The 11,329-nt window shown below is 41.4% G+C and overlaps 1 protein-coding gene across 1 annotated transcript; it reads right to left on the reverse strand.

The window, feature by feature from the left end:
• Positions 1–1,856: 1,856 nt before the first annotated feature.
• On the reverse strand, positions 1,857–10,474 carry LOC122781521 (cytochrome c oxidase assembly factor 1 homolog). Its single transcript, XM_044045223.1, has 6 exons — positions 10,392–10,474; positions 9,181–9,249; positions 8,845–8,942; positions 4,025–4,176; positions 2,811–2,887; positions 1,857–2,088 (listed from the first exon to the last, which is right to left on the reverse strand). Exons 3-6 carry the CDS (start codon positions 8,936–8,938, stop codon positions 1,953–1,955), a joined length of 459 nt encoding a protein of 152 aa, XP_043901158.1. The 5' UTR covers positions 8,939–8,942; positions 9,181–9,249; positions 10,392–10,474; the 3' UTR covers positions 1,857–1,952.
• Between the last annotated feature and the right edge of the window lie 855 nt (positions 10,475–11,329).

The raw sequence follows: 11,329 nt of genomic DNA on the forward strand, positions 1-11,329 counted from the left end.
AAGCATCAGTGTAGAGGGAGAATGGTAAGGTGAAACATGGAAATGTAACCACTGGAGGGTTTGAGAGTGCATTTTTGAGGTAATTGAATGCATCATGACACAAAGGCGTCCATTGGAAGGGTGCATTTTTCTCAGTGAGTGCATGTAGTGGTACACTGTGATGTGCAAAGTTCCTGATGAACTTGCAGTAAAATGAGAAAAGTCCTAAGAATGCTCTTACTTCTGTTGCAGACCATGGAGTAGGCCAGTTCTGATGAAGCAGAATGAAACTCACCAAGGTGTTGACCAGAATGCAGCTCAATGTTGTCTCTGGAGGGATTAAAGACTCGAACAACAGTCGTGCCATTTTGAACTTCGGTAAGGGAGTGTGCCACGATGATGTCGCAGGCTGGGTTGGGCATGAGAACACCACAGTAGTCAGTTGGTATAGGAGAGGCAGGTGTAGCTGGTGACACACAGGCTGTGATGAGGTTTTCACTCCTAGTGGGTGCTAGCACAGACAGATTACAGCAGGCGGCCACTTCATGTCCTTTGGGCAGGAGGGGAATTTTCATATCCCAAAATTTGAGTACTTTATTTTTGACATCCAGGAGGGCATGGTGTTTTTCCAGAAAATCCCAACCTAGTATAACTGGCTGGTAAGCACCTCTGAGAACTCCAAATTCCTGCTGCCATACCTGTTTTCCAAGTCTTATGCCACTGGTCAACTTGCCCAAGATGTCCAGGCACTGTCCATTGACTGAACGAGCTGGGACAGAGGAAGCTGTCATGGGGCGTTTTTTCAGGGCTGGATAAGAGTTTCGAAAATCTTCACTCACAATGGAGACGAAAGAGCCAGAGTCTATTAAAGCACACACTTCAGTGCCCTCAACAGCAGCAAAAATACTACATGAAAGAGAGCTATCAGGTGCAGCATCATTGTCATTAGACAGTAATTGTTGGCTATCATTCTGGGACATTGGTGCAGTAGCTGATGTTTGCCCGTCAACAGCAGCTAATGGAAGTTTCCCTGTTGGTTGGAGCTGGAGTTTGCCTTTCAGGAGATTTGAAGCGGACACTGGCCCTATTGTGTGGACTTGCATCTCTATGATGTCATGGAGCTGGACTAGGACTGCGTCTGTGTCTATTAACGTCATCGTCATGGTGACCATACCTGGAGTACTGGTAGGGTGGGCGTGATGGGGAGCAGTGCCGATCACGTTCGTCATTGTTGTTCTTCTCATAGCGTCTCTGATGAATAGGGGAAGGAGGACCACGACTATACTACATTATATTATATATAATATAGTGTCAGTCAGTCAGTCATCATCTAACCGCTTTATCCTCCACCAGAGGGTCACGGGGGGTGCTGTGCCAATCTCAGCTACATCGGGCGATAGGCGGGGTACACCCTGGACAGTTCGCCAGTCCATCGCAGGGCCACACACAACTAGAGACAAACAACCATTCACTCTCACACTCACTCCTACGGTCAATTTAGAGTGTCCAATTTACCTATTCCCCACATTGCATGATTTTGGACTGTGGGAGGAAGCCAGAGAACCCGGAGAGAACCCACGCACACACGGGGAGAACATGCAAACTCCATGCAGAAAGGCCCTTGTTCCAACCGGGGCTCGAACCCGGGTCTTCTCGCTGCAAGGCGAGAGTGCTAACCACTACACCACCGTGTGGCCCACTGTTGTACATTTTAAGTTAAATATTTTTTGTATTGTATTGCTTGCTCCCCTCGGGGATGAATAAAGTATTTCTATTCTATTCTATTTTCCACGTTTGGGTGGTTCTTCACTCTCTGTTTCTTCTATGAAAAAATAAATGAAAAGCCAAACAACAAACAATCAGTGCAACAACACAACTTTCAATCACACTGTTTATTCAAAACCAGATACAGTACCGAAGCTCAGCGACTGTGAGTCACATGCACCTCCGTCATCAGAACAACAGGAACTCTGTCAGTGCCAGAGGTCAGTGTCTGCTTCATGTGTGAGCTCTGAAGTCTGGGCTTGTTCTGTAGCAGGAGGGGGAGGAGTCAGCAGGTCAATGATCTGTCCATCACGCAGCTGCAGCACCACCCGTTTCAGTCTCCACCTGCAGGGGGCCAAAGACACACTTAGGCCTTATCAGAACTTTACATTTTTCATTTTGTAGACAATACAAAGTCTACACAATCACAGAAGCTGAGACAGAACGAATAAAGCTGGAGAGGGAAGCAAATTAAAGTTTTCATGAAGCAAAAAGACAAACAATGTGGAAGCATTCAAACATGCAGACATGCCAAACGTGGCAGCCGAAGACTCAGCAAAACAGAACCAGGGACCAGTTCTGAGAGTTCACTGTTCAGCTTCAATCTACGGAGATCGACCAACACATCACTGAATAGACCTGACCTCTGTGACCTCACTGTCTGCGAAAGGTTGCCATTGTCAACTAAGGCTGCAACAACTCATTGATTACTACATGAATGTGCAACTATCTTGACAAACGAATCATCGATTTTTCATCTTTCAGAATAATGGATGTTTTCTGGTTTGTTGGCTCCACAGAACAAAGAAGTCGTTCGAACTGAATCATGTTGGTTTGTGGACAATATCATCGTCATCATTTCAAGGTTTGGGAAGAAACGATGGACATTTTCTGAGCCAATCAACAAATCGATTATTTTCTTGACTCATCGATTAGACTTAGACTTTACTGTCATTCAGTTATACTCAGTATACTCAACGAAAGGAATTAGGAAAATAATGGTTAATCGTAGCCCTGTGGTCAACTGTCACATGTCATTTCCAGTGAAGACAGGCTGGGACACTGACCTGTTGGTGTCAGGGTCTCTCGTTGTAGAAGTAAACACGTAACCACCGCTTTTTGACCCAGTCACAGGAATCTTCATCTGCAACACAGACAGGACCTGACTTACAGCTCTGCTCTAACACTCTGTGGATGAGCTGACTATACACATGGAAATGGAACAAAAGGTAAACAATACCTTCATATGTGTATGTATGTATATATATATATATATATATATATATATATATATGCATATATATCTATATATATATATATATATATACATAATATTCACCCAGTCACACCCATTCACTCACACTTTTCATACAACAACTACGACACTACTGTCACAAGTAATTTCATATCGCAACATGTAGGAGTTGCTCCTCCATCTTTGTATCTTGAATCCTTCCTCCAACTGAATGTGTCCAAAACAAAAGATATGATGGTCAGTTTTAGGAAGTCCAGTCCTTGTCCTGTATTGACCTGCATTTAAGGTGCAGATATTGAGCTGGTGAACAGCTATAAATACCTGGCCGTGGTTGTGGATGATAAATGATGCTTTGATGCTCACGTTGCCTCCACAACAAAGAAAGTTCAGCAACGGCTCTATTTCTTGAGGAAAATGTCATCTTTTAATGTCTGCTCAGAGACGATGACCCTCTTTTATAGAAGTTTCATTGAGTCGGTTTTTATGTTCTGGATTGTTGCTTGGTATGGAAACCTGACCTTGGCCAATAGAAACAGGCTTGGTAACCTTGTTAAAGTGGCCGGTAATGTTACAGGGAGGAGTCAAGTCCAGCTTACTGACCTGTATAGTAGACAAGTGTGCAGAAAGGCTTCTTTGATTTTGGACTGCGGAGATCACCCTCTTCAGTCTGAATTAGTACTGTGGCCGTCAGGCCGTCAGTGAGATTTAAGGTTTCCTTTGTCCCCACTGCCATTCAGGAGCTGTATAGCAGGTCATTTATCAATGTGTGTGCATCTTCCTGGCTGCAAACCTATTTTCCCTGCTTTGGGACAATAAAGATACCTTGACCTTGACCTAAGTTCAAATGTGTTATTCAGTGACCTCATGATCAAAATACTTGGCACAGATTTATTTAAGTGACACAAACAAACCAAAACAATCATGGCCAATTTGGAGTCTCCAATAAATCTAATGTCTCATGTGGATGAAGTATCCAGAGAAACACACACACACACACTGACGACGTAGTTAAATACAGCACCCGACCCGAGCACTGTCCCGATCCAGATGGTTGTGTCTGTCCGTCAGGTGGATGTTGTAGACTTTTAAAGGTGGAACTCCGAGGCTTTCCAAGGCAGCTGGACATGCTTCCAACTTCTGCAGAGCCAGTCTGTGCCAGTCTGACTCGCTGAATTTCTCTGAGGGAACAGACAGAAATGTCACTTATTAAAGCACAAACATGAGAATGTGGAAATGTTAGAAATGTGTGTGTTCTTTGTTTTGCCTTATGAAGGTCTGAACAACAATAAAATCCTTCATGCAAGTATCAACAGTGTGCAAGAGTCTCTTTCCTACTTACTGATCCACAATTTGCTGTTGATGTACTTGTCATCAGTTTTTTTCCCGGAAACTTAAACTGATGTCATTTTGTTTCCATTAACAGCAATCATGTTTACATGAGGCTAAAATTTAAAATGTGAATGTTTTCTGGTTTCTTTGCAAGAATCTTGGTTTGTGAACAAAACACGTTTAAAAACATCATCACAAAAACAATGATCAAAATGTTTCAACTTTGTCTGAAAACCAACTGAATAATCCTTAAATATGACAGAAAACGTATTTTCCAAACCTCAAAATGACGACATTCTTGTTTTGTATAAAACCCAAATGATTACATTTATTTATTTATTTTTTTAAATTGTGAAAAACAACTCAAACTGACCAATTATTAAAATAGTTGATGATTAATTCTGAGGTTTTCATCCCACAGCAAAATGTGTTACTAAGCATTTTTGCCAAACATGAAGGAACAAAAAAGTGTTTAACATGAAGCGATATTCTCTGCTCGGAGACACTGGGAGCGCGCGTGTGCACTGGAGGAGCCAAGCAAGCACACACACACACACACACACACACACACACACACACACACAGACACACAATGATTCTTTCTGAGGACACTCACGCACATAATGCATTACCCTAACTTGAAACCATTATCCATCACCTAAATCCAATCAACCCCAAAACCTGCTTTTAACCCTGAAAAATCCCTTTAAAGTTGTAAGGACCAAAGAAAATGTCCTCACTCCCTGTGATTGATGTGGTTTTTCTGGTCCTGACAAAGACACACACTCAAGAACACACACACAAACAGTTCTACTGGGAGGTTGCGGGTTTGATTCCCCTGATGTGTCCACGGGCAAGACACCGACCTAACCCCACACATTGCTACTGATGTCTGTGATGGCAGCGTGTGAATGGGTGAATGTCATCGAGACTACAAAAGTGCTACATAAAGTAAAAACAAACCATTTACAATTTACATACACACACATGCTTTGGTGGGGATCAAAGCAGGTGTGTGAGTGTTTGATCAGAATATTAACATAACCCGTCTGCTATCAAACTGAATTATATTATATTATATTATATTATATTATATTATAATAACATATATTATATATAATAATAATAACATTACATTACATGTCATTTAGCAGACGCTTTTATCCAAAGCGACTTACAAAAGTGCATTTAAACATTTGGGTACAAATAAGAGCTAGAAGTAAGTAAGAGCTTCAAGTAGATCAAACTATGAAGTGCTAGTCATAAGTGTGATGTACAAGTTTTTTTTTTATTTGTTTTTTTTTTGTCGTCTTAGTCGAGGTAGAGTCGGAAGAAATGTTTTTAGTCGGCGGCGGAAGATGTGGAGGCTTTCCACTGTCCGGATGTTGATGGGGAGCTCGTTCTACCATTTGGGAGTGAGGACAGTGAACAGTCTCGAGTTCTGCGAATGCCTCTGCGATCCTCTCAGTGAGGGGGCAGCGAGCCGGTTTGCCGATGCAGAGCGGAGTGGGCGGGCTGGGGTGTAGGTTTTGATCATGTCCTGGATGTAAGCTGGACGGGATCCGTTTGTAGCATGGAACGCAAGCACTAGAGTCTTGAAGCGGATGCGAGCAGCTACAGGAAGCCAGTGAAGGGAGCGGAGGAGCGGTGTCGTGTGGGAGAATTTGGTAAGTTGAAGACCAGTCAAGCTGCTGCATTCTGGATGAGTTGCAGAGGTCGTATGGCACACGCAGGGAGACCAGCCAGGAGGGAGTTGAAGTAATCCAAGTGTGAGATGACAAGAGCCAGGACCAGAACCTGTGCCGCCTTCTGGGTTAGAAGAGGCCGTATCCTTCGGATGTTGTGCAACATGCATCTGCAAGATCGAGCTGTTGCAGCAATGTTGGCAGTGAGGGAGAGATGGTCATCACCCAGGTTCTTGCGGTATGAGAAGGAGTTACCACAGAGTTGTCGAGGGTGATGGTTAGGTCTGTGGTGGGAGAGCCCTTTCCTGAAAGAAAAAGAAACTCAGTCTTGTCGAGATTGAGTTTCAGGTGATGGTCAGACATCCACTGAGAGATGTCGGTCAGACAAGCGGAGATCCGTTCTGCTACATGTGTGTCGGAGCTGGGAAAAGAGAGAATGAGTTGGGTGTCATCGGCGTAGCTGTGATAGGAAAAACCATGAGAGCGAATAACCGAACCAAGAGAGTTGGTGTATAGAGAGAAGAGGAGAGGGCCCAAGACAGAACCCTGAGGGACCCCAGTAGCTAGAGGACAAGGTTCCGACACGGATCCTCTCCAGGTTACTCTGTATGTTCGGTTTTGAAGATAGGACGAGAGTAGGGTAAGTGCAGAACCTGAGACACCTAGTTCTTGAAGGGAGGAAGTAAGGATCTGGTGGTTAACTGAGACATCTCAGCAAGCCAGCAGAGCAGGTGCAGTTATTCATGAGGATACAGGTAAACTATTGATATTTTATATTGTTTGAGTGTTTGATCATCAAAGGACGAACATTTCAGCTTTTACTTCCAGGTTTTATATCTGGATCTGATTCACAACACAGAAGATGGCACCTTTAGTTTGAACCCACCCATTTTTAATGTGAGCAAAATTATGTGAACATGTGACTGACAGGTGTGTCCTATTACAGTGTTTATTCAAACAATAAATAGCTCAGTATCAGATTGGGTAGGACAGGTTTTTGCATGTGCAGACTGCATTTAAAAGTGGAACCAACATGAAAACCACAGAGCTGTTTATGGGTGAAACCACAAGAGAGAAGATGGGAAATCAATCAGAGCTATTGTACAAACATTGGCCAGAACCAGTCCAAGCATTTGGAACGTCCTGAAGAAGAAAGAACCCACTGGTGTCCGACAGGTAGACCAAGGAAAACATCAGAGAGCCTAAAACAACTGTCAGTGACATCAGCAACAACCTCCAGAGGGCAGGAGTGAAGGTATCACAGAAGACTTCATGAACAAATGCACAGAGGCTGCACCAGAAGATGCTAACCTCTCATTAGCATGAAGAACAATGAAGAAAAAGTACAGAGACGAGCCTCAAACATGTTTTTATGGACTGACGAGACAAAGATGAACTTTTACCAAAGTGATGGAAAGTTCAAAGTTTGGAGAAAGAATCCCAAACATACAAGCTTGTATGTGAAATACGGTGGAGGTCACATCATGGCCAATATGAAGTCTTATTCACTTTAGTCCTTTTTAAGTCTATCCGGTTCAATACTTCAAACAAAAGGTGCCATCTTCTATGTCGTGTGTCAGTTTCTGATGTAAATACTTGGAAGTAAAAGCTGAAATGTTCATGTTTTGATGTCAAACCCAAATGTGTTCAGGTGACGGCAAAAATAAAGGAGTTGGCTTCACTGTTCCAATACTTTTGGAGGGCACTGTATAAGGGCCCTTTCAGGGTTTTGAGAAGTGTGTATTTTTAGACTTCTTCTTCCGGCTTCTCCCTTTAGCGTTCACCACAGCAACTGTCCTCGCTCACGTCCTCTATGAACCTTCCCTGTGGTCTTCCTCTTTTCCTCCTGCCTGGGAGCTCCGCCTAACTGTTGAGCCTGAGCTGAGCTTGAATACGCTCGTTTCTATCCCTGTCCGTCCTGATCACTCCCACTGAAAAACTTCAGCTCTTCCAGCTCCAGCGCCTCCTGTCTCTTAGACAGCATTTCCCAACCCTGGTCCTCAGGGAACACTGCCTTGCATGTTTTAGATGTTGCCCTGCTCCATCACACCTGCTTCAGATGGTCAGCTCGTCATCAATCTCTGCAGAAGCCTGATATCGAGGCTGTTCATCGGAATCAGGTGTGTCCTGCACCACCCTCACATCGTTCTCTTCCACTTCCTCATACAACACCACAGTTCCTCTCTCTCTTGGCACCCAATCCATACTGAGTCAAACACTGAGCTGCTGTGTTCCTGCTGAATCTCCGAAACAATTCTGCTGGCATGCTTTTAAAAGTTCTCTGACATCATCCTATACCTCACATTTGTCCTTTTTAGGTATTCTATCTTAATATAGAAGCCACCCGGTGATAAGACAGTGAACACCAAAATGATCCTCCTCTGTCTCCCATTGTCCAGGTGCCTTGTCCCTGAAAAACAAGCATAGTTGCTAAACTGTATATATGTATATATACATATATACACATATATATGTGTATATATATACATACATATATATATATATATATACATATATGTATATATATATATATGTATGTATATATATATATATACATATATACATATATATATATATACATACATATATAAATATATATATATGTATGTATGTACATTCTCTGGGCTTACCAGAGCAACAAGGCAGTGTCCAGGCCTGATCTATCGACCTCTGTTGTGAACCTGTTGTAAATAGGTGATGCATCTAAACCCCTAAATAACCCTCTCCTGAGAGAGAGAAGTTAATACACTTCTTCTTTGCTCCGTTACATTTTTCTAACACAAACAGTATCATGTGAAGCGGTGGAACTGCATTTGAATCAGTTATACTCACTCTGCATCAGGTAGTACATGGTGGCGACCCCTGCACCGGTCAGCACAGTGGTGAAGATGGCCAGCTGCTGCAGGTGACTGGTGGAGACCCTCATCCTTCTGTGTAAGAGTGCATACACACAGTCTAGTATCACCTGGCACTGACATTTTCACTGTTGATCCCTAAGTTATCATTTCATCTGATCTGAACAGATTCTGTTAAATCAATTGGGACTTACAAGAAAGTACACATTGTTTTCAATTATTTTCATGTTAAACAACCCAGTAAAAGACAACAGTATAACACACTCACAGAGGTAGACATGGTCAACCTGTACAGGGACATGAGAGCGCTCACCTGTTGAGTCACCTGGAGTCAAACCCTCTATGTTTTCCTCTCACACGTGAATGTCCTGCCTGAAAAAGACTTAAAAACATTGTCCCCAAAATGTTGTTTTTAGAAGTGCACAAACAAACAAAGAAGCAACACACAAGATAAACCAGGTTTAAATCGTGTAACATTGTGGTGATAAGGTGATAAATTATTATTTAATACACAGTATTTACAACAGTGATTCCCAAAGTGTGACCTGTAAATAAAAAGGTTTTGTATTTAAGCATCAAATAACCATAAGCTATTTATGATAGTAAAGTCGATGGATGCTTAATTATTGGATGGATAATTATTGAGAGCTTTCACAGCAAAAACTAATTATCAATAAAGTGTCTAACTTACATCTTACTAAGTCATTGCAGCCACCTTATCTTAAGACCACCTTAAGATTAGCCACCTAATCTTAAATTACCGGTAACAAGCTAAAACAGTGCTTTACATGAAATCCCTGCTGCTGCTGCTGCTGCTGCTGCTCCTGGGCTGTGTGTTCGCTACTGATGTGTATTCAGTACATAACATAAGCACATTTACATAAGTAAAATTCAATATCATCAACTGGTGTGTGTGCAAAATAAGAAATCCTCAGCTATACATTTTTAAAGTCAAGTTAATCAATGAGGGGAGACTGATTTTAAGTACATTTAGGTCAGTCTTGTTTAGTTTTTGGCCTGTTTGTCCCTGTTTTAAGGCATATCTTCAGTCTTCAGATTTACAAGCTATTTTTTTTTTTAAGTATTCTAGCTAATCTAGATTATTTTAAACCTGTTTATGAAATAATGAATATGCATGTACCTCTGTTTATTTTGTTTGATGAATTCAGTCCAGTCAAACGACTGAATAATATTTACTCAATTATAAATGATAACACTACTAATGCACTTTATTTATGTAAAGACTTAGAGGTGCAACAACAAGACACAGGTGAATGCGCATTAGCACCATAAATATTAGCAAACAAAGCAGTAACGAGCTAACACAAAGATTTACAGCTAAATATGACCAAAAAAAAGTAAACAATGTCAATGTCGCCTGTTAAAGAAACACAATGTCACTGCGGCTGCCCGTACACATTAACCTACTCTCTAAGACTCTACATGTCTTAATAATGACTGTATATATACATTATATATAATCTGCACACAGTCCCTCACTGATATTAACGTCAACAAACTCACCTCTCGTTTCCATCGGTCAAACGACGCTGCTCCATTTACTTCCGCAAACGTCACACAGACTGTAGCCAATCAGGTGTAGGTTCGTTCCATTCGTGCTCTGGCTCACTTTGCCAGGCGGTGTCTGTTACCTGCACCTCTGTACGTCAAGAACATGAGGACATGATATAGCGAACTATAACGGAGGAATTATATAATATAATATTGTATAATATAATATAATATAATACAATATGATATAATATAATTTATTTAACACTTTACTGTAGTTAATTTAATAATTTTATTAATGTATTAGGTATGTAACCTACTGTAAATGTCAGTAACAACTGTTAACTGTCAGTTTAGAAATTACATTAAAAGCTTTAAGTAATTGTAAATGTATTTATTTAGTTAACATTTATTAAAGGTTTCTGTGTTAAGTCACACTTCATTTATGTATCATAACACACTATTTTAAGCATTACTTAAGCATGCTTTACCCTTACTAACACTCCTGCACACTTTGACGTGCTCTCAGCTGACATAGAGCTATAGGCAGGCTACTCCCTGGACAGGAGGAACAGTTGTTAATCTACCTTATCTACATATTACAGACCTGGGAGTAAATGTGACTGTGGGTCAAACTCAGAACGGCCTCCAGTTCTGTGCTTTCACTGTAAATGTCACACAGAAGATAGAGAAGTGTCTGCTTATCATCAGGGTCAGTGTTTGCTGAACAGGAAACAAAACACAGTTTTTGTTTTGATATGGAATGATGTATCGTTTGCAATAAAAAAGCAGAATTATGATGCAAAATGAATCAAGTAATATAGAAAGCAATGAATTAATATATATATATATATATATAATAACATGTGGAAAACCGGAAGGTATCGAGATCACAATTAAATTCCTTAGACATGATCAAAAGGATCCTTGATCATGTCACCTCCTGGCAT

This window comes from Solea senegalensis, linkage group LG1 (genome assembly GCF_019176455.1).
Source record: "Solea senegalensis isolate Sse05_10M linkage group LG1, IFAPA_SoseM_1, whole genome shotgun sequence".
NCBI classification, from domain to species: Eukaryota; Metazoa; Chordata; class Actinopteri; order Pleuronectiformes; family Soleidae; genus Solea; species Solea senegalensis.